At 37.9% G+C, this 25,325-nt stretch overlaps 1 protein-coding gene across 2 annotated transcripts in view; it reads right to left on the reverse strand.

Moving 5' to 3' along the window:
* Positions 1-11,401: 11,401 nt before the first annotated feature.
* The window catches only part of LOC149502453 (BMP and activin membrane-bound inhibitor homolog), a 102,247-nt gene continuing 88,323 nt past the window's right edge, over positions 11,402-25,325 (reverse strand). For both annotated transcript variants that reach the window (XM_089729451.1, XM_089729452.1), the window contains 3 exons: positions 24,728-24,885; positions 14,466-14,637; positions 11,402-13,900 (listed from right to left, as the gene is read on the reverse strand). In XM_089729451.1, the coding sequence (XP_089585577.1) occupies positions 13,732-13,900; positions 14,466-14,637; positions 24,728-24,885 (499 nt within the window). In that variant the 3' untranslated portion in view covers positions 11,402-13,731. The remainder of the gene's footprint in view (positions 13,901-14,465; positions 14,638-24,727; positions 24,886-25,325) is intronic.

Genomic DNA, 25,325 nt, shown 5'->3' on the forward strand with positions numbered 1-25,325 from the left:
GACTGTACGATTCATATATCATAATGTTGATTGGAAACAGGACTAATAATAAAAATATTTGGCAATTAGAAAATTTGCTTTGAAATTAGAAAGGCCCTTTTTCCCCTACCTATGATGATAGCCTTGAGAGGCTATATCAGCTTCTCCTCGACGTGTAGGTAAGCTCATGGGGCTCAAACCGGGTGTGTTGCTAACACTGATCCTAGCAAGAGCAGTGCTTCGCAAAATCTACCACCGGATCGGAAATGCGACCCACTGAGAAGATCCGGCGAGAAAATCAGTGGGCTGTGCCTATGGATTAGTTCACTCGCCGAGTCCTTCGTCGCAAGCGACGAGTTCGACAAGAACGGTGACCAGAGATTGTGGTACCTAAAAGCACCGTTAATGGGTCGGGAGGATCCATAATGACGTGTGCTTTTTGGAGTTGTTTGGTGAACGTGCTCACTTCCCACCGCATGTTCAGTTGTTTCCGGAGTCCGTTGACATCACAAAATGATGCAGTAATCATCCAAATTGAGTAACATCAGTCTCAATTCTAGTATATTATAATGGTAGTATTATTTTTAGCAGTATTCAAGATTCATGCGGCTACACTTTTATCGTTATTAGTATTAAGTACATAGATAGGTACTTGTAGTTTTCGTGAGATGCTATTTCTTGAGCACGCAATGTAAGACGAACCCACTTTGTAAGCCGCGTTCAATGGAGACCAAGGAATCCATATTTAGAACCGATCCTGAATACATTATCGAACAGCGTATTTTAATATCTTATTAAATTAAACCAGCGTTCAAGTTGCATACAAAATGTATCCAATGTTAGAATAATTGTTGTTGGGAGATCACTGGTTTTAATAGATTTAATGACATATCGTTTATACAAAGTCGAACTCCTTGGCAGAAAAACGTGTTAGGAATGACAATTTTTTTAAGTTAGGTATCAGTCGTTGCCGGCTGCTCGAATTAAGAAAATAAGCAACTCTTTTAGGGGGCTAGGTGTACAACTTTTCAACAAGATCCCACAAAACGTTCAATTACTACCTGTTCATAGATTTAAGAAAACTGTCAAGGAACGTTTGTGCAACAAGGCATATTATAAAGTTAAGGATTATTTACTAGATGGCACTACGTGGGAATGAGGCGTTCGCTATTGGCCTTTTCATTTTTCATTATTATTATTTTTTGAATTGTATTTTTTGACTTGTTTTTTCGTATATTGTAAATATATTTAGTTATTTAAAAAAAATTTTTTTTAGAGAAAACAAAAAAAGAGCCCGCTGAGTTTGTTTCGCCGGTTCTTCTCAGGACTGTGGCTTTTTTTGGAACCGGTGGTAGAGTTAACATTGCTATTTATATTTTGACATTCAACAAGTGTGTTATGCTGACATCTAAGTTAAAATAAATGATTTTGAATTTGAATTGAATTTGAGTCAACATGGATCGCATTTAAAAAAAAAACCGCTAGCATTTACTTCCTTTTTCTAACTTAACTAATTACGTAATTAAAGCCACTTTAACGGTTTAATCTCGGGCGTATTGCTGGGTTTATTTTATTGTTTCTGACGTTTCGGTTATAACCAAATCTTATCTATCTAAAGTAAAATAAGTTCTAATGTAACTAACATAATATTTAAATTACGATAAATGATTTGTCGTCTGCGATCACGAAAACTGTAAAACATTCGAGACACCAGAAATAAATAAATGAAAATAGTAAAGCGAGATTAAACCTTAAAGACAACTTTGCTTAGGTTCAAATTTCCCGTACACAGCTCACTGAGGTTCTAGCCGGATTTTTTCAGTGAATCGCGATTCTGACCCTGTAGTAGATCTGCGAAGCAATGCTCTTGCTAGGGCTAGTGTTAGTAAATTCTCTCAGGTTGAGCCCGTAAGCTCAACTACACGTCCGAGCGTAGCTGGAATGGCCATGTTCGATTTTGGGGTTCACATTTTGAAATCTCCCGCCAACTTGCCCGGTACCCGCGCAATCTACTGAGCGCGACACTAGCGCTACGTGTTGCCGCAGTTTGTGCAACATTTGAAAAACGAGTCGTGAAATCTTTGAGCAGTTGGCGGTAAGTCCGTGATTCTTTAAATCTTTAAAATATCATAAAACTGAGCATGTACAGGCTCGTACAGGCCATATAGGCTACTAACGAATAGATATAGAAAAAAGGTCAAACTTCAGATGAACATTAAAAGCACGTATTTTCTATAAAAAAATAGCGCATGAAATCGTCTCAAAAGACAACAACAACTGCGAATTATTCACACAATTAAACAAACAAACAAATAAAATAGATAATTATGATATCACTAGCTGTACCCGTCCGCTTCGCTGGGCATTTAAAATTAACATTATTATTTCTCACCCCCACAGATATTCTCATCATTAATGCCCCCGCAACTGGTGTAGGGAGTCCAACACTCATATAAATATTAGCCTATCCATTAAGAACATGTATTTTCTACATGGATACCGAGTTTCAAGTCAATCGGATGCATGGTTCAGTAGTTATAACGGAACATCCGTAAAAACCACTAGATTTATATATTAGGATAGATTGTTTTTTCGATTAGAATTTGACGAATGCAACTCACCTATTTTTTTTTTTTTTTTTTATTTTTTTTTTTTTTTGGTCAGGAGGAAATCGCCGGACTTCCGCCCTCCACTGGGGATAGAGGGCGGAGCATGTCAGAGTCGAACTGACTAAAACCTCCTGTCGCTCAACAACCAACGTCCAAACCTCGCATGAGACAGAACTCATGAAGAGGCAAAGGGGGGAAAGTGAAGCGTTTAGTGCGGAGCACATCTCTCCCATCACCCTCCCCCTCGGGACGCCGGACCGGCGGTCGTCGGCGCCACGACCACCAGCCCTCTCGGTCGGCAGGCTATCCGAAGCCCGCCTAGATGGCGCCGGTTAGAGTGAGCTATCCTACGGAATACCCCGCTGGACCAGAACCAGCGTGGGTCGAGGATAGCCGGCCTTCCATCACCCGGATGCTCTTGCGTAAAACGCGTGCAGAGCAGCTTGCACGTCGTCTTCTTAGGCCCCCCTCGCCGGTCCCCAGACCGACATGTGAGGGGGGACCCGAAACACTTAGAGGGCCAGGGCTTGGGCGAGATCCGCCTCCCTGGCCCCCGCTCGACGGCGACGGGATTGTGCGTCTCTCACGCGCCCCGCCGCCTCCTTCTGCGAGATGGTGCACTCGCAGAAGTCGAGCATCGCCTTCCACGACTCGTCGTCGCCGAGCATCGATGCCACAACACTCGGCAACGACAAGTCGTTTCCTACTTTTGCGACGAGGACACGGCATGCAACTCACCTACAAAACTGTTGACACAGAATCTACACACGACACTCTGTTGTTTTTCGTAAAAACCGTAACTATTTATAGTTTAATCTCATTGACAGACATAATTATAAATATTAAGTCTATATAGATCATAATTTTAATTATTAATAGGTACAATTTATGATTTGTTTTCGTCAATCTTAACGGTCTTATTTCCAGGAATTAGAATACAAAATCGAGTGACCGTTGTCAAGATGACATCCAGATAAAGATCAGTTTCAAAACATTTTAGATTGAGATCGAAATGTTGAAACGTTTCCGTAAAATCATTGCCGTTATAATTCTGATTGGCTAATCAATATGATTTTTACCTTTAATTAAAATATTATAATATTTGAAATGACAGTTATATTATTACTATTATTACTAGACGATGACCGAGCTTTGCTCGTTTTTTTTTTTTTTGATAAGTGGCTTAACAACGCCATCTGCTGAAATAGCTTTAGTGTTATTGTGTCTTTAAAGCAGTTAGTTGAAATTATGAAAAATAGTATTATTATTCGCCAATAGATGTCGGGAAGAGTTGATTATTGAAAACACGAATAAAACAACATTTTCTGAATATAAATCGTAGCTTTTTTTTATTTATTGCTTAGCTGTGTGGACGAGCTCACAGCGCACCTGATGTTACGTGGTTACTGGAGCCCATAGACATCTACAACGTAAATGCGCCACACACCTTGAGATATAGTTCTAAGGTCTCAGTATAGTCACAACGGCTGCCCCACCCTTCAAACTGAAACGCATTACTGCTTCACGGCAGAAATAGGCGGGGCGGTGATACCTACCCGTGCGGACTCACAAGAGGTCCTACCACCAGTAAAATCGATCGATTTATCGATTATCGATCGATTTATCGCCCCCGAAATCCCCTGTATACTAAATTTTATGAAAATCGTTGGACACGTTCCCGAGATTCAGATTATATATATACAAAAGTTGCTCGTTTAAAGGTATAAGATAAGATATTGTATTTAATTAGCTACTTGCGATAAACGTGCAACAAAATTAAAATAGCATACATTTTAACATCAATCGTATTCAAGCTCATTTTCCAGTGAGAATAAAGATAAAGATAAAGATAAAGAAGCCTTTATTAACAACCTTAATTCATATTTAGGTACATTTTTCTTTTCATTTGACATCGGCTAAGATTGTTTTGCTTTCGCATAGGCCTCCCCCAAATCCTGCCATAAGTTCCGGTCGTGGCATTTCCTCTTCCACGTAGAGCCTGCAACAGCTTTTATATCGTCTACCCACCTTTGGAACGGTCGTCCTTTTAATCTTTTCCCCTCTCGAGGGTACCATTCAGTTACTAATATAGCCCATTTTTCTGTTTTGCTTCTTATTAAATGACCTATCCATTTCCACTTTAATTTTTTAATTGTGTATGATACATCCGTTACTTTTGTTTTCATACGAATATCTTTTAATTTTATTTTATCCTTTCTTTTAGCATGTAGCATGCTTCTCTCCATACTATGTTGGCATGTCTGCAGTTTTTTGATGTTCTTCTGAGTTAAAGCCCAGGTCTGACACCCATACGTCATAGTCGGAAGTATATTTGTATTAAATACTTTGCTTTTGAGTGGTAGTGGAATAGACCCGTTTTTTGTTATGACTTTAAGAGACCAGTATCGCTTCCAAGCTACAGTCACTCTGTTTTGAATTTCTTTAGACATGTCGCTGTTAGGAGATATTACCTGGCCAATGTATGTATATTCGTCTACATATTCAATGGAATTGTTGTTGATGTGTATGGGTATTTTTGAATGATTTGTCATCAGTTTGGTTTTAGTTAAATTGATTTGTAGTCCCACTTTATTATTTTCGTGTGTTAATTGACTGAGCATAATCTGTAGTTGTTTTGATTTATTTGAAATAATTATAAGATCGTCCGCAAATCGTAGATGGCTCAGCAAGTTGCCGTTTATACTTATGCCATATGTTTCCCAATCTAGCTGTCGAAAAACATGCTCGAGCGTCGCAGAAAATAGTTTTGGTGATAAAGGGTCACCCTGTCTTACACCTCTCTTAATGTAAAATGGTTGTCCTAATCTTTCGGTTTTTATTTTTCCGGACATATTTTTATAAATTTGCATTATAAGCCGGATATACTTTTTGTTTACTCCTTGGCTTTCCAGTGCCTCCCAGATCCTTTCGTGTTTAAGAGTATCGAATGCTTTGTGATAATCAACTAATGCTAAGTAGTAAGGTAGGTTATATTCTTTGTATTTCTCCATAATTTGTCTTATAGTATATATATGGTCAATAGTCGGAAACCCGCCTGTTGGTTGGTTCTCATCCAAAGTTTTAGTAATTCGTTCCAGTATAATCTTTGAGAACACCTTGTAAAGATTAGACATGAGACTAATGGGTCTATAGTTGTTGATGTCGTCTTTTTTACCTTTCTTGTGAAGCAGAATTATTGTAGATTTTGCCCATTGTATTGGTATTATTTCTTGACTGAGGATTTCATTATATATAGTATGTAATCCACTAGTTATGCCATCTAAGGAGCCTTGTAATAATTCGTTTGAGATACCATCTTCACCAGGTGCTTTTTTAGTTTTTTTTGATTCAATGGCTTTAACTATTTCGTTTTCCATGATTGGTGGGATGTCCCCTCCTTCGTCTTTGTTATCAAGATATTTATCGAGTGTTGGTAGGATTTCATCGTCATACAGATCTTGATAAAATTCGGTTGCTATTTCCAGTATTTCGGGTCTTTTTGTTTTATATTTTTGATCTTTTTGTGTTGTCATTCCTGGTATCCAGTTGGTATAATCCTGAATTTCCTTCCACACACTTTTCATACTTCCCGTGGATTCCACATGAAATATAATTCGTTCTTCTCTTATTTTGTGTCTATGTTTTCTAATAGATTCATTGATTCTTTTGCTTAGATTAGATATTGCTTTCCTGTTTGTGGGTTTCTGCTGTCTCAAATTGTGCCTTTCTATAATTAGACCTCTAGCTTCAGTTCCAATTTTGTCTTTTTCATTTTTAGGTTTTTGTGCATGGAATTCCATATTTTTGAGTTCTTTTTCTAATATATTGTATTTTCCTTGTATAGTAGGGGTCTGTTGAAATTTTTCATGTAAAATGACTTTTAATGTGTTTAGTATGGTGTTAGGAAATATCATCTTCTCTTGTGGCCTGCTTTTTAAATGTTTCCGTGGTTGATTTTTGAGACTCGCGGTTATCGTTCCGCGTACCATTCGGTGGTCTGTGTTGAAATCAAGTCTGTTTATAATTTCTATATTAATAAAGAATTTAGGTTTATTCGTTATAATGTAATCAATTTCATTTCTAATATTTCCGAGGGGTCCATTTTTTGTTCGGCTTTTTGTTGAAATAGCTATTCATGACATTTAAGTTGAATTCTTGAACGAAATCCATTAATCTGTGGCCGTTTTTGTTCCTTTTACCATACGTGTAAGGTCCCAAGCAGTTATTTTCATTACTTTCTCGTTTTCCTATTTGGGAATTAAAATCACCAATAATAATAACTGTATTATGTATTGTTTCCATAGTTTGTCTTAAGCTCTCATAGAATAAATCTTTTGTTTGCTCTTCTGCGTTTTCTGTCGGAGCATAAACCTGAACTATTGAAATATTTAATTTATTTTTATGATGTGGCAGTTTCACATTTAGTACTGATATTCTGTCTGAAATTCCAATAAACTCCAGGATATTTTCTTTGAGATATTTTTTTACCAAAAATCCAACTCCATACAGTCCGGGAATTTCGTTCTTGTAGTACAAAATGTAGTCGTCATATTCCTGTATTTGTTCATTTGATCTTCTAACTTCAGACAGGCCTATAATGTCCCAATTGATTTGTTTGAGTGCATTGTCTAGTTCGTTTGATCGGTCTTGCGTTTTTAATGTTCTTGTATTCAATGTTGATATAAATACCTTTTTGTTTCTTTTATTTTTATTTAAAAGTGGATTTGGGGGGTGGTGGTCTCTAACCCCACGGTGACCAACCGGATTGGGGAGATGTTTCGTGTTTGCTTCAAATTTATTTAGCGTTATTTGTTTACGGTTGCCGATGTCCAGTGAATCCTATGCGTTTGTTTTATTTATTTTATTTTTTGTTTGGGAATGGGACCTGGTTCTCATTTCAATGTACGTGGTATTTGGTTGCTTGCATGGTTTTTCAGACAAGTTTCTTTTGTTTTTGTGACTACGAGGAGGCTGTTGTTCTTTGTCTTTTATTATGATCAGTTTGTCATAACTGAGGTAGGCCTTATTTCCTAATTGTTTCTCTTTTCTCAGCTGTTCAAGTAGCTCTTTACGCTTATTTAGGATGTCTAATGGGTAGTCCTCTTTCAAGTAATACGTCGTGTTTTCCAGTAGTTTTTTATTTTTCAAGATTTTTATTTTTAATCCCATTGTGCTGAAAGTTATTTTTATTGGTCTAATTGTATCCTTCTTTTTTCCAAGTCTTCTCACCTCTTCTATACTATAATTATTATATTGGAAGTTAAAGTGTGTATTTATTAAATTTATTATGGTATTCTCCAGCTCATCATATGATTTCTCTTGTTCCTCTACGCCGAACAAGGTTAGATTTTTACGTCGATTTTATCTTTCAAAGTTTTTTATCGCTGTACTTTGTTGTTGGATTTTTGTTTCGAAGTGATCTTGTTTCGCTTCGAAATTCGAAATTTTTTCATTTAGACTGTTAATAATAGTTGTTTTTATTTCCTCTTTCATTTCTAACATTTCCATTTTTGACTGTCTAATTTCTTGTTGCATTTTCTCTTATAGCTTTTTTATTTCTTCCATGTCTTTTGTTTTGGTGTATGTAGCGCTATCTCGTTGATATTTTGAAACTAGTTGATGGCTTAATTTCTGACGTCTTGTGGATGGATTATACACGGTCGTATCGATAAGTTTTCAATGTATTCCGCTAGGTGGCGATATAATTTCCTTCTCTCCTATCTCTCTATAAATTCTCCTTCCAGTGAGAATATGATATTAAAACTCACTTGGCTTTAAGTGCTTACTGGCTATCATAGATCGGTCGGAATATGCTTATTGAAATTTTTGTTGCCACTTTAGAAGTCGCTGCCTATCCCTATATAATTAATTATACGGAGTGTTCCAGAAGGTAAGGATAACTTGGAATCAGAGGAAAGACAATATCAGTGTGCTACCCACAGTAGTCCCAGCCCCAGTGTGGTCAGAGCGCGGAGGGCCCAATCTTGGCGGTCCGTGCTGGAGTCATGGTCCAGGCGGCTGGCCGATCCTTCGGCTGGTCGTAGGACCGTCGAGGCGATTCGCCCGGTTCTTGTGAATTGGGTGAATCGTGACAGAGGACGCCTCACTTTCCGGCTCACGCAGGTACTCACTGGGCATGGTTGCTTCGGTGAGTTCCTGCACCGGATCGGAGCCGAGCCCACGGCAGAGTGCCACCATTGTGGTTGCGACTTGGACACGGCAGAGCATACGCTCGTCGCCTGCCCCGCATGGGAGGGGTGGCGCCGTGTCCTCGTCGCAAAAATAGGAAACGACTTGTCGTTGCCGAGTGTTGTGGCATCGATACTCAGTGACGACGAGTCGTGGAAGGCGATGCTCGACTTCTGCGAGTGAACTATCTCGCAGAAGGAGACGGCGGGGCGCGTGAAAGACGCACAGGCCCGCCGCCGTCGAGCGGGGGCCAGGGAGGCGGATCTCGTCCAAGCCCTGGCCCTCTAAGTGTTTCGGGTCTCCCTCACATGTCGGCCTGGAGACCGGCGAAGGGGGCCTAAGAAGACGACGTGCAAGCTGCTCTGCACGCGTTTTATGCATGAGCATCCGGGTGATGGAAGGCCGGCTATCCTCAACCCACGCTGTTTCTGACCCAGCGGGGTATTCCGTAGGATAGACCATTCTAACTGGCGCCATCTAGGCGGGCTTCGGATAGCCTGCCGACCGAGAGGGCTGGTGGTCGTGGCGCCGACGACCGCCAGTCCGGCGTCCCGAGGGAGAGGGTGATGGGAGAGATGTGCTCCGCACTAAACGCTTCACTTCCCCCTTTTGCCTTTTCATGAGCTCTGTCTCATGCGAGGTTTTGATGCTGGTTGTTGAGCGACAGGAGGTTTTAGTCGGTTCGACTCCGACATGCCCCGCCCTCCATCCCCAGTGAAGGGCGGAAGTCCGGCGATTTCCTTCTGACAAAAAAAAACCCACAGTAGTACTGGAGTACCATCAATTTGATTGAAAAACTAAAAATATACCAATAAGGTAATAAATGAAGGTCCTAATAAAGGTAATAAATGAAGTTGTAATGTGGTGATGTAAGCGAAGTTGTTTTAATCATTAGAAAGAGACTGATTACTGGAGCTCATAGTTCTCATCATTTATTGCACATTAAATAAAACAAAATACAAATAAAAGAAAAGAAAAAAAGAGAAAAGGCAAAAGGAGGTGGCTCAGCTAATGCTGTTCAAGGTCGATAAATCGAACAGCGCTGATTTTCAGTCAACCCCGTTTCCCTTTGGTTCACTGCGGGAATGAAGGCTATGTACGTGTGTACAGACTTAGAACATGGTATAAACTAGTAAAAAAAGCCTCAGTTCTATATTTTTACAACGACCGCCCCAACCTTCAAACCGGAACGCATTACTGCTTAACGGTATAAATAGGCAGGGTGGTGGTACCTACCCGTGCGGACTCAGAAGATGCCCCTTGCCACTGGTATGTTGGTGGTTGTCGGACTCCATAGGTCTCACCACTAATGACGTGCTGCTATCAAATTAATTCATCACGGACAATTTTTTTTATTGCCCTTGTAGGCAGACAAGTATACGGCCCTCCTGATGGTGAGTGATTACCGTCGCCCATGGACTTCAGCAATGCTAGGGGCAGAGCCAAGCCGCTGCTTACCGCAAATATGTGACTGCTATCGGTAACGTTATTAGAACTATTAGCTATTTATTATCTATCGCAACGATTTAGGTTTTAAAGTATTTTCTTCTTCTTCTCAGTCGTGTCACTCTTGACAGAGTGGTCGTGATCGTCATGTAGTGTTGGAAGGGGCAGACTTGATGCGTCTCACGATAAAGTATTACTAAAACAATAAAATATATAATTTATTTCTATATGTTTAAGCTGTAATTTAGATAACAGCAGATTAGCAAGATGAAGTGGCAGTGGGCAGGCCACATAGCGCGAAGACCGGACGGCCGATGGGGCAGAAGGATCCTCGAGTGGAGACCAGGTACTGGCAAGCGCAGTGTGGGACAGCCACCTACTAGAAGGACCGACGACCTAGTGAGAGTGGCTGGGCCACGTTGGACGCAGGTGGCAACGGACCGGCCGTACTGGACACCAGTTGGAGAGGCATATCTTCAGCAGGCGACACTGGGCAGGCTGAGATGATGATGATGATAATACTTTTTACGTTATAACGCATTCGTGTGTAATCATAATACGCCATTGACTTCTTTAACATTATGAGCACTGTTTTCTATTTTTAGAAGTTTTTTTTTAGTATTGAAGGATTACTGGTAGCCTTTCCAGTTTCACCAGGACAGGTGGGCAAGCAAAGGTTCAGCCAAGAGAAGTGGGATTTGCTAACAGCTGCCCGAGCGCCTCCGAAGCAGACGTAACAACTCAAGAGAGCAGCTGCTTCGCGAATGAATCTACTACCGGATCGGAATCGCGAACCGCTGAGAAAATCCGGCGAGAAACTCAGCGGGCTGATGCATGGGTTTGGTTGCACATCTAACTCTTTGTCGAATTCGACGGGTCCCTAATCCTAGTGTTAGACCTGAAAGTGTCTAATGCAAAGGTTATTGGATCTGATGGATCCGTAAGGACGTGTCTAGGGCGTCGACGGTGACTGGCTCCTGCGTGATCAGGATTCGGGAATTTTTAGGAGTATTTTCTCTTTTGATTACCTGGAGTTCCTAGCAAGCACGGATACGACAAAAGTACTGGACATATTTTATTAATGGGCAGAATACTCGTACATAACATTCCATAAGGCATTGTACGATATCGATACTAGGCGCCTTCGAAGGCACTAAAATCGGAATAAAACAATAGAGTCGTGTAATAAAATAATTTGTTTTTATTCATTTTTTACAAATTACATTTTGTATTTACAATTTTAAAAAAAATTCCTATGATAAAGAGTATTATATCGCACCCAGTCTAAGGATAAGGCACCTCGGGGAAGCATCGATCTTAAAATTTCTAGAAGGATCGAAAAACTAAAGGTCTACCGAACAAATGTGGATGACACAAAGGAAAAGAACACAAACGCATTTTTTTTTAAGTTAAACAATAAAATGTCTTGGAACATGGCTGAAACTTAGTTTGTCCAAATTTGTTCAGTTTCAAAATATACAATAAAAATGAGTGCTTCTATAAATAATGCACTAAGCATTTGCTGGATAGCTTATAGCATTTAAAAAAAAACCCATAAATAATTCATAAATGATTGTGACGTAAAATCTTAGTAAAGCCTAAAATTTATCTACATTACTTTTAAATAAAAGTACAATTATATTTATTTGTGCATTTTACATAAACAATATATTATGTATATTTTTTTTATTAACGTAGTAAAAACTTGTGGACTATTAAAATATTTATTAACAATGCCAATAACAAATCAAAAAACTGTCAATTATTTATTCCGTAAGTTTTGATAGACTAAAGCGACAGTACAAAAAACATTTTATTTTTAAAGCGACTCAGCAGCGCCTCTAACGGAGAGTTCCCGAGTTACCGTTTCTTACAAACCACCGCTAGGGGCGCTGGTAGTGTAGTCAAACTAGTGATGTTACCAGATAAAAAAAATCGTTTTTCCATTATTCTTAAAGTGTATTTGTGAGACTTAATAGTAATATCGACCGAAAGTAAAATCCCTTGCGAGTCGACTGTTATATTTAAATGTACATTGCTTATAAACAAATCAGATTACTGGACTAGGATATCTCGCAAAGTATTTTACTGTATCGTTCTTATTATAGGTAACGGGCTTATTATAATATTTACATTTGGAAGGAAATGCGTGAGTGAATTCATTTTTATGTTTAAGCTTTTGTTTTTTGTACAAAGTTAAGTATTTATATTGTCTATTCTGTTAGAACATGTCAAAATCGAAGTAGAATAGAGCAATGAGTTTCCAAAACATTTGGAAGTACGAAGACAGGTGTATATTTTTTAAAATTGGTTAAAGTTTAGTTAATTCGTACTAACTTTAAACTAGGGCATGGGTAAATTACTTCCTGTGTATATATAATGAAATTCATGACAAAAAAAAACGTAGTTTTAAATTTTAAGTTTCACAATGACAATAAACACAGATCGATTTCGTTCTATTGAAGTGAGTTACCGTGTAAATATAAAATTAAATATGCTAACTACGTTTTTACATCACTATCCTGCTCCTACGTATTGATAAAGAAAATGTGAGATAGATAGAATGCTCTGAAGTTACAAGATACGTGACAATTACAGATTATAATAGATCTTAACGTTCTTAAGCTTAAAGTCTGTTTTTCTCAACATATAATGAAATTCAGCTACTATTATGACATTTGTAACTAACTCAAATGTCAAGTGTCAAATTTGACACTTAGTAAATGTTAATGCGAGACGCTGGGATTACAGCATATACAGCCTAAAACAGAATATACTATAAACAAAATGTGTTTAAATTGATTAAAAACAATACAAAGTAAGAAAATAATCCTTCGAAGCTGTCTATAATATTCTTGTGGTAACATTTAAATAGTTACGCTTTAAAATATTCTAACATTAACAGTAGTGCAAAGATAACCATAGAGGAATAGAACTTATAAATGAAAAAAAAACGATTAAAGATAATAAATATACATTGTGGTAGTTTTGGTATAAATGCCGGCTTATTTGTGAAACGGTGTCGCTACATACAAATCTGAGATCAATTTACATTATAGATTCAATTTTTTCACATTGTTTCCTCCATATTCAAGCGTTAAAATTTCATCATACAATTTCCGGAGAAATCGAAATTTTAACTAAAATCAGTCGTGTAATTTTCGTGTTTGATAAAAAACTTCTGGAAGTTTTCGTTAACAAAAAAAAAACATCAAACACGTGCTCAGTAACAACCAATCACAACACAGAATCACCGTTTCACTACAACCTGTCGCAGTATTGTCACGCGCCTCGGATACAACGGACTTAATCAAATGAAATCCAATATGACCCTTTCGTGGTCCTTAAGCCGTGGTAATTTCACAATAACGATACGCAGATTTTGCCTAAAATTCTCGGAAAATCGCCAACAACAGTCCAGTGAAACCAAGTTTTTCCGGAACCTTGGTATTTTGGATATCATAAGGCCTTCGTGGCACCCGAGACGTGTCTTCCTCGGCCAAGTTGTTTATCGAATATCACAGAGTTGTTGAGATTGGGGGACGTCGACCAAATGGGCCCGTTCGACTGCGACCAGACAACCGCCCGGCGCGACCAACAGAGGTGCCGACGTCCCCACCCAGACTTTCTTCACGTCTTCCAAGTTGTGTTGAGACAGCGGCGACATGTAGCCCCCCCTGAAATTGGTAAAAAAAAGGTAATCAAATTCGGTGACTCTTGTGAAATCTTTATACGCGTTTTAGGCAAAAATAAATAAATTTTTCTAATAAAAATACGTACTTAACAAATGTTCACGATCGACTTCCACGGTGAAGGAATAACATCGTGTAATAAAAATCAAACCCGCAAAATTATAATTTTTCTTGTGAGTCCGCACGGGTAGGTACCACCACCTTGCCTATTTATGCCGTGAAGCAGTAAAGCGTTTCGGTTTGAAGATTGGGGCAGCCGTTGTAACTATACTGAGACAGACAGAACTCATAACTCAAGGTGGGTGGCGGCATTTACGTTCTAGATGTCTATAGGCTCCAGTAACCACCAGTTAACACCAGGTGGGCTATGAGCCCGTCCACCCATCTAAGCAATAAAAAAAAATGTCTCGAGGTGGATTCACATAACATTCAAGATGTCTAAGCTCTGATTACCTCATTAATCCAATTCGTTATTGAACAAACGATTGAGAGCTTTGAGGTAATTACTGTTAGCAGTTGTATTGTATTGGTGTCGTAGCAGCAAACTCACCTTAGTTTCCTGTCGCTGTGTAGCAGAGCGTCCGCCTTTAGCAACTTGACGGCGACAGCTACAAGCAGGAACAGTATAAGAGCCCCGCACACCGGCACGGCGATGGTCGCCGCCTTGAACCACACCTCGCCGTTGTAGTTGGCTCCGCGTTCACTCGACACCGGGTTCGAATCTGAAACGAAAAAGCACATCTTACTAAGCTTGAAATTAACACACACAGCCTGCTGAGTTTCTCGCCGGATCTTCTCAATAGATCGCGATTGCGGTGGTAGATTCTACGACGCACTGCTCTCACTAGGGCTAGTGTTAAGTGGTTATTAGAGCCCATGGACATCTACAACGTAAATGCGCCACCCACCTTGAGATATAAGTTATAAGATCTCAATATAGTTACTATATACATATAGTATGTATTATATAATATATATAGTATTGTATAACCTCTGTTTCATATGTCAAAACACCGCAGAAATGGGATGGTGGTAGTGTATCGATTTTGCTGGTTTGAACATTTTTATACGTAACTTCAGCGTCATGCGCCTTCTTCGAATTGTGCAAGTATGTCTAGGTGTAATTGTTCACTAAGCCTAATAGCAGAAGCTTTTAATTTTTCATTTTGGTTTTCCGACTTTCCAAGAATCATATAAGCTTTGACATCTGTCATTTTAACGCTAAAAACTGGAGAACGAACAAACACCATAATATTATTATGTATTTGTAAATATATTTTACACCAAAACCAGATGATTTTGACTTTGAATGAAACTTCATCCATACTTCCATATAGTCGTTCTTGGCTTACTTGTAATATATCTTAAATCTATATATATATATAAAAATGAATTGCCGTTCGTTAGTCTCCATAAAACTCGAGAACGGCTGGACCGATTTGGCTAATTTTGGTCTTGAATTATTTGTGAAAGTCCAGAGAAGGTTTAAAAGATATGAAAATGCTCGGAATTAAATAAAAATAACAATTTTGTTTTCCCTTTCATATGTCCCCCGTCGGACGGATTCCTTTGGTTTGTTTTAAGTTTATTTTATACAAACGTTTAGGTCTTTTATTTATCGATTGGGGCACTACGAAGTCTGCCGGGTCAGCTAGTAATATTATAAATAAAAAAGTATACAGAATCAAGTAATAATTAATAATAAATAAGAGTTTATATTTTTAAGAGTCATTCCTTAGCAACTGTTCACACCATACAAAGTATATTCTTCGTTGCTACACTCTCGGTAGAGAAGTCGTGGTTGTCATGCTTCAAAGTATGGAATGCTAAAATTTCATATCTGTGGCCCCAGGCGTATAGGAACGGCAATGATGAATCAGCCAGTCAGGTCAAGAAATTATAAAGCTATTTATATCATTGCGTCATCATGGTAGTTACAGGTCCATCGTCTTAATTAAAAAAGGTCTAAAGAAATCAGCGGCACTACATCTATACATATAAATAGGAACTGGAGTGTGTTTGTAATATTGAAATAACCGCTTTTTACTACGTGCATATGAGAATATACGGTACATACACCAAAATAACATTTTTTTTACAATTTTTGTCGGTCTGTCTGTCTGTTTATTCCGGCTAATTTCTGGAACGCCTGGACCGATTTTGACGAGACTTTCACTGCTAGGTAGCTGATGATATAAGGAGTAACTTAGGCTACTTTTTTTAGACTAGCTTAGCCCCGCGACGTCGCCCGCTGTATGAAAATAACCGCGGGTAACATCGCGGGACTCGGCTATCAATAATAAAATTTAATGTTTCCGAAACGAAGCAAGGGCGGGTCGCTAGTTTGTATAAAAAATCAATGATGCGACAATACAGCTTCGATCAATATAATTCCCACACGGAATCCTTATTCTGTTTAAAGCGCAACTAAAACTGTGTCATCATTAGTAACGTTTCCTTCCAGATATTTAGACAATGGGGATGCCGATTCTATTGTTTATTGTATCGTTGTAACTCTACACTTTTGCTACTCGATCTAATAAAAGTGTTTTATGAGTTCGCAGTACACTTGGGGAATAGGCTGTGTATACGCGAACGACTTTTTGAATGTAACTGTAATATATAAAATATATTTTCTGTCACATGATAAGATGTTATGAAATATAGATATGTATTGCATAATTTGAACACTTAGAAAGGATTAATATAAATGAATATGCAATTTTGAAAAGGGCACATCTCTGAAAATGTAAAATGTTCAGGAAATGAAAAAAAAAACTGATTATTTTCTAAAGCAGTGTAAAATTTCAAATAATTAACTTTTGAGATATATTTTAGTGTTAATTAGCAATTTAAAATTACTGGAATTATTATAAAATGGGTGTAGGTAAGCCTCAAAACTACATGTATATGAAAAAACGAATTTGACAAGTTAAGCGACATGTGCCCTTTTCGAAATTGCATATTCAAGTATTCATATTCTTTGGTTAGGATGTGATGCACGGATCGGTAGGAATATTCTGTCAATTTTTGAAGCGAAATATGCCCGGTTAGAAGTGTAGGAAAATGTTTATTCCATCGCCATTCGTCTGAAGCGTTGAAGGCTATTGATAAGACCCAGGGTATAATCGTACCGAGTAATACAACCATGCCATAGTTCAAATCCTGAAAGCTGGTACTAGTTTTTTTTTGAAATAAATTCGCATCTATCTAAAAATATGTGTTTCACAAGGAACAATGTACCGTATTATGAAAATCAAGCTCGTTATATTAGTTGAAATCTATCAGTTTTATAATAGTAATGAAATCAAAGCTTACACCGATAAAAATTTTAAAACCTTACTTATTTGGATTTTCGTAAATATTACTTTTTTATAGCTTAGATCGGTGAACGAGCTCACGGCCCCCCTGGCGTTAAGCGGCTACCAGAGCCCATAGACCATCTACAACGTAAATGCCGTCACCCACCTCAAGACTTGTAAGGTCTCAGTTTTAACAGTACAACGGCTGGCCCACTGCTTCTTCTTCACGGCAGAAATAGGCAGGCATTCATTACTTATTCAAGCAATTTTATTCCACAAAATGAGCCGCCAATCCTCTGGAACCTCTTTCAATAAATGACATGTAAAACCCATTAAGCTAGTGTCTTTTTTTTCTTTCGCAAACCGCAAATGTATGCCCGGCGTATATTCTCGGTAACTCTGCAAGGGCAAATTACATTTCGCACTGTCCGATAGTTCATAACGATAACGTTTCCAATTAGTCCACTTTAGGTTTCTGGGAGTCTGATAATAAAATAATTACATACTATGTAAACAACGAGTCCCTGGAAATAAGATAAAGCGTAACCAATTATTATGTTTCTGTGGTTTTTTGTTTACACAGCGTATCTTTGTTTCTGTGTTAACTGGCTTTGTGGTTTTAATTTTTTAAAGTTCATTTCGTTTGATTGCGAAAGCCGGACTCGGCTCATTTAGAATGCCAGCCCACTGAGTTTCTCGCCAGATCTTCTCAGTGGGTCGCGTTTCCGATCCGGTGGTAGATTTTGCGAATTACTGCTCTCGCTAGGGCCAGTGTTAGCAACGCTCCAGTTTGAGCCCCGTGAGCTTACCAACACGTCAAGGAGAAGCTGAAATAGCCTCTTAAGGCTATCAGCATAGGTAGAAAAAAAAAGTAGAATGCCAAGAAGTCGTGCCACCAATTAAATAATTTAAAAATTATAAGTTTCCAAATAAAAAGTGACAGCATGTTAGGGTGCCTTTCTTAATACCCCTTAAGTACTCATTACGAATATTGTATTTGCAAGTTCACTTTCTTATAACACGGCTTATAAAAAAGAGCGCGTATTTCGTATGATAAAATTGACTGTTAAATTTAGTATGTGCGACTTTGAGAAACAAAACGAAACATATTTAATAGCTTCATTATTGGTAATTCTACATTACGTGCAGGTTTTTATTGCTTGGATGGGTGGACGAGCTCACAGCCCACCTGGTGTTGTGTGGTTACTGGAGCCCATAGACATCTACAACGTAAATGCGGCACCCACCTTGAGATAAAAGTTCTAAGATCTCAGTATAGTTACAACGGCTACCCCACCCTTCAAACCGAAACGCATTACTGCTTCACGGCAGAAATAGGCAGGGTGGTGGTACCTACCCGTGGGGATCACAAGAGGTCCTACCACCAGTGATTACGCAAATTACAATTTTGCGGGTTTGATTTTTATTACACGATGTTATTCCTTCACCGTTGAAGTCAATTGTGAACATTTGTTGAGTACCTACGTATTTCATTAGAAATATTGGTACCCACCTGCGGGATTCGAACACCGGTGCATCGCAACAACGAATGCACCGGACGTCTAGGCCACGACGACTTCTAACGACTGTTTTTTCATATACATGTAGTTTTGAGGCTTACCTACACCCATTTCATAATAATTCCAGTAATTTTCAATTGCTAATTAACACCAAAATACAGGGTGGCCCATAAGTCCTTTGAAAAGTAAAATTTGAATAAAACGAACAGGGCGCGCGTGAGCGGTGCAGGGGAAGCGTGAGGAGTAACTTCGGTTTCTGGGAATTTAGTCGCGATGGAGCGTTTTACCGGAGCGGACCGTGCGTTTTGTGTGCGCGAGTTTTATAAAAACGACAATTCGGCAACCGTTGCGCGGCGTAAATTTCGAGAACACAAAGGTTTACACAACTTTGACGACACTCCAACTCTTCAAACGATTAAGAACTGGGTTGCTAAGTTCGAGGAGACCGGTTCGACGTTAGATAAACCGCGGTTGGGTCGCCCAAGGACGTCACGTACGGAACAAAACATAGACACAGTGACACAGTCTATTCGCGAAAATCCGACACAGTCAACTCGTAAGCGATATGTGGCTATGATCGAAGAGTTTTTCATACCAGAATTGCAAAACTTTTCAGGCTTTAATGCCAGGACGTGGTTTCAACAGGATGGGGCCACTTCTCACACCTCTAACACTGCTATGCCCGTTATCCGTCAACTTTTTCCTGGCAAAGTTATCTCTAAGAGAGGAGACATTTCCTGGCCTCCACGTAGTCCAGATCTGACCCCGATGGATTTTTTTTTGTGGGGCTACCTTAAGGCTAAAGTATACGACACAAACCCGCGGTCAATTGAGGCCCTAAAAGAAAACATCCGCAGAGAAATGACAAGCATTTCAGGAGTGACGTGCCGCGCAGTCATCGACAATTTTAGACGTCGTTTGCAAGAGTGCCGTGATCGCAACGGATTACATTTAGGAGATGTTATTTTCAAAAAATAATTCCCGTTTTTTAAGCTTTTTATGTAAATAAAAATTTAATTCATAATGTAATTAGTTTTATTTTAATAAATTTTTTTCATATCAAAGGACTTATGGGCCACCCTGTATATCTCAAAAGTGAATGTTTTAAATTTTACACTGCTTTAGAAAATAAACAGTTTTTTTTCATTTCCTGAACATTTTACAGTTTTCAGAGATGTGCCCTTTTCGAGATTGCATATTCTTTTGTTTTCGACAATAAAACCCCAGTCAATAACACGGACGTTCAACATTATGGCAGTAAAGATGCAATTAAAACATAAATTGTGTTGAATCTTAACCGTATTCCGTCGTACTTCAGAATCATGATTCAGACTTGTTTACTCAGTACGAGAATGCTATTAGAATAATATCTTTGTTCCGAGACTGGGATGTAATTGCGCATTGAATCTTGTCAGTACTGTAAAACAATATACTTCGTTGTGAACTATACATACACAATATTGAATACGAAATGTATATATAATATATTGCGTATTAGGGGAGAGTTGTCGAAGTTTTATTCATTTATTGCATAGATGGTTGAACGAGCTCACAGGTTACTGGAGCCCATATACATCTACAGCGTAAATGCGCCACGCACCTTGAGATATAAGTTCTAAGGTCTCAGTACAGTTACAACCGCTGCCCCACCCTTCAAACCGAAACACATTACTGCTTCACGGCAGAAATATGCGGGGTGGTGGTACCTACGCGTGCGGACTCACAAGAGAAATTATAATATTGCGGGTTTGATTTTTATTACACGACTAGCGACCCGCCCTCGCTTCGCTTCGGAAACATCAAAACACACATGAAACCAACAAAAATAAATAAAAAAAAAGTAGCCTATGTTCATCAGGGACAATGTCGGCTTATAATGGAAAAATAATTTTTCAAATCGGTCCAGTAGTTTCGGAGCCTATTTGAAACAAACAAACAAATCTTTCCTCTTTATAATATTAGTATAGATGTTATTCCTTCACCGTGGAAGTCAATCGTGAACAAAGAGCTAACTTTGAATATAAACGGCAAACGATATTAAATACCTAAACAAAGTGTGGCGGGTAGCCATCACATAAGGCAAGATTTTTGACAGTTGCTTAAATCTCGATATTTTCAAGATACAAGGTACTAAGCTATCATTTATACAAGTTCAGAACAACAATATTCGGACCGTCGGTCTACCGAGCAATATCACCCGAACGGTGGAAGATCTTCCCTTTGTGTTTTTTGTTTTAATTTAAGTTCACAATATTACGTGAAGCTTTAATCTAATAAATTTATTTTTTAGTAGGTATTTATTAATTAGTATTTATTAAATAAATAGTTTAAAAAAACTAACAAAATACGTTTTTATAGAAAATCCAACTAAAAATAGAAAATAAATTTGAATTAAAAATAGCGTAAGAAAAAAATATTTTATTGTAAAAAACCGCGTGCGTTTTATTATAAAAAATTAAAAAAATGTCTTAATTATGTCTACGAGTCACTAAACGAATACTGAAATATTGACTTATTAATCTTTTATAATAAAATATTTCATAATTTGCACACAAGGAAAAATAAAACAAAAACATAAAAAAACTAGGTTAATCAGTTCTCTTATCAACGTTAGGTACTTGTAGTGTACAAAATGATTCAATAAATGAATTTTGTTAATTGCGTACAATTGAGCCTACATGTTTTAACTTGTTCTAACTTGTATCGTGATTGTGATATATGTAAAACGTGACCATTAATAACTTTTATCAAAGCGGGACATCTGCAGAAATATCTTCTTTCTTCTTTTTCTCCACCTTATCCCACTAGGTGGGGTCGGCACAGCTAATTTTTCTCTTCCATTCTCTTCTATCAGCCGTCATCTCAACACTCACTCCTCTCTCTCTCTCATATCGTCATTCACACACTCCATCCATGTCTTCTTCGGTCGACCTCTTCCCCCTCTACCTTGCACTACCATTTCCATACATCTCCTAATAATAAAAATATATAAAAAAAAAAGTATTTAGTGCTTTACAAGTATTTTCTTATAGAAGATAGAATAACACAAAAGAATCAAAGCACTAAACACAAAATAGTACTCTATAATAGTCTGTACCTCTTTTGTTAAATTAGCTCATTTAAACAATTCTAGCTCTATAATGAATTGAAAAATATATGTGGAGTATTTTTTAGAATTTAATTTTATTTAAATCTGACAACCCCAATTTGTGGATGGGCTGTCAAAGTCAGTAGGTAGTCAGAAAAAAAAGATTAGTGTGTGTGGTGGTGGTAAGATGTAAAAGTGATATGTTGTTGTTTCTTTGTGTAAAAAATAAAAAAATAAATAAGGTGAGATCCATTTCTCGTTATTCCGCCATCCTACATATATTTATCGTTTCGTCTGTTTGCAAAAGCGGAACTATGTCGGCTTCACCGGGGACAGCGACACAGAATGCCCGAAAGCGGGACTGTCCCGCCCAAATCGGGACGTGTGGTCACATTATGTATGTACTATGTAGTGTTCGTTTGGGAAAACACACACAAGCGTAGGTACGGCACATACGTACATAATTGATAAACAATTAACCCACAGACATAGCCGGACTGAGTTTTTCGCCGGCTCTTCTTAATGGGTCGCAATTCCGATTCTGTGGTAGATTCTGCGAAGCACTGCTCTTGCTAGGACTAGTATTAGCAAATTCTCTCAAGTTGATCACGTGAGCTCACCTAACCTTCCGGGAGTAACTGGAATATTCCCTTAGGCTACCATCGATTAGGTAGGTGGGGAAAAAAAGATTTCCGTTGGCTGCTTAACCCGGACGAACATAATGTACACATATAAAACAATTAAATCTATACTAATATTATAAAGCTGAAGAGTTTGTTTGTTTGTTTGAACGCGCTAATCTCAGGAACGACTAGTCCGATTTGAAAAATTCTTTCAGTGTTAGATAGACCATTTATTGACGAAGGCTATAGGCTATATAACATCACGGTAAGACCAATACAAGTGGAGCACCAATAAAGAATGTTTCGAAATAGTGGTTTAAATAGCTCCTTAACATTCTATAATTCAAAAATATTTTCACTTTCTACGTAAATGAAGTGGGAGTAAAGTTTAGCGTTATGCCAAAGTAACTATTCCACGCGGACGGAGTCGCGGGCAAAGGCTAGTGCTTTAATATATTCAATAAAAAAATACATGTTGTCTTCATACTGAAACTACCGCAAAGTCCCCCTCAAAACTACCGCCCTGCCTATTTCTGCCGTGAAGCAGTAATGCGTTTCGGTTTGAAGGGTGGAGCAGCCGTTGTAACTATACTTGAGACCTTAGAACTTATATCTCAAGGTGGGTGGCGCATTTAAATTGTAGATGTCTATGCGCTCCAGTAACCACTTAACACCAGGTGGGCTGTGAGCTCGTCCACCCATCTAAGCAATAAAAAAAAATTGTTATTTTTCATTGTTTCCGATTTACTGATTCTGTTTTTGTGAATATATTTTTTTAGCCCTAACAATATTTTGTTTTATTATCTGGGCTATTGACGTCCTTCGATTATTATTGTGTTATCTTCGTGTCTCTGATCAGCAGACAGACTGTTGTATGTAAAGGAATGAGCTCTTAGTTTATAGACTTATCAGAGGTTTGCCTACCTTACATTAAAAATCGCTGTTGGGCAAATACAGACTGTGTTTCTGTCTTCGGATTCCGACCAAAACTAGTATCTTTTAGATCGATTATTTTAATGATTTATTGAGAATAAATAACAATGTGCATTATTTTTATCTTTTTTTCCCTACATAATCTTTGGTAGCCTAAGAGAAATTCCAGCTACGCCCAGACGGGTAAGTGAGCTCACGAGCTCAACCTAAGAGATTTTGCTAAACCTAGTTGTAGCAAGAGCAGTGCTTCGCAGAATCTACCACCGGATCGGAAACGGGACCCACTGAGAAGATCCGGCGAGAAACTTAGTGGGCTGTGTCTATGTGTTAGTATTTTTATTGTGATCACACGACCGACCTTATAGTCCTAATGTTATTGTTAATAAAGATGAAAAATTAAAATGAATAGAATGATTTTTAAAGGTAATATGTTTTCGCGTATCGAATCATTTCGACCCTAACAGCGACTATTAGATTTCATCTCGTTATTCTTTTTCTGGAATCGTTCCTTCGATATTCACAAAGGGAACACTAGTAAGTATTAAGGGCATAATAGTTGTGTGTTGACCGCCGTGCCACCGTCGACCGCTTGTATTAAACGCGATCTGCGTTATTTATAGAGCCGCCCACATGAGAGGGCTTTATTAATATATTCGCAATTATATTACATACCACGAACAATTCGATTGATTCGAGTTTTTGTTAGTATTATAATTACAGCACCGATATAACCCGTTTCATTGCTAAGTATTTTAAGAACGAACTCCATTTTGTTTTAGCGAACTTTTGGGTTAAATTTAATAATTTTTTTTAAAGATTGACCATGACAGATTTTTGTTTTACTATTAAGTAGTAGTTCTATTTTTTCAACTGGAAAGGTCAAGGTATCATACCATACAGCCTAATCGTTTATAATTTTTTTTTAAGTAAAATAATAATATGAAGTGAAATGAAATGAAGTTGATGAATTTGGAGTTGATGGATTTGGAATCAATTGACATGAAATGAAATGAGATGAGGTGATATGCGATAAAGAATAATCTTAGTAAAATGGTGATTATTTACTGTGACTTTTCAGTAGACTTTTTGGAGGATCCCCAGAAGCCAGCTGCTTTGTTTCATTTTCCCACATTTGTGCACTTTCACAGATATTAAATACACCACCGTTATTACACATTTAAGCCTGATCAAATAATAAATAGACAAAATAAAACAATTCACATAACTTCGCTCCTCGCGTTCCCGCCAAAAGTATTTTTTTTTGTTTTCAGTTATGATGTAACATATATTTTTTTTAATCAAGACACATGCTTGCTGATAGTACAGGCTAGTTAAAAAAATCTTACCTAATTCATTAGTGAGGTTCAGTCTAGCTCTCGCCAGTGGACTGTCTTCATGGTTGCACAAATCTTTGAAGCAGCAATGAAGTGGAGAGTGTACCGGAGCAGGGGGCGGTCCAATACCGAGTTGAGTATTCTGGCAATAAGATAGCGCCGCTTCTTCTCTGTAAGAAGAATATATTTATATTATATTTTTCATCCAAATCAGCCTTTAGGTTAAGGTAGTTTTGATGTTAATTTTGAGTTTTTGTATTATTATTATTTGATTTTTTGTTTTTTATTATTATTTTGTTTTATTCCAAGATTGTAGTTATTATTTTTATTTAATTTTGGTATACTGTATGAAATGTTAATGAATGCAATTAATAATATGGATGCAAAATCTGAAGTAAATGAAATAAATAAATAAATAAATATTAGGGAAATGTACGGTCTAAATGACCAGCTTTTAGGAAGTACCTAATAAACTGGTGATGGTGATTAGGAAGTACCTAATGAGTTGGTGATTTTAAATTTGGAAGTTAGTTTAGGATACCGATCTAAAAAAAACCTGGAAGAGAGAAAGAAAGTAAGCGATTTTTACTCCTTTTGCGGTTACAAGAAA

This window comes from Bombyx mandarina, chromosome 08, assembly GCF_030267445.1.
Source record: "Bombyx mandarina strain Sakado chromosome 08, ASM3026744v2".
Taxonomy (NCBI): Eukaryota; Metazoa; Arthropoda; class Insecta; order Lepidoptera; family Bombycidae; genus Bombyx; species Bombyx mandarina.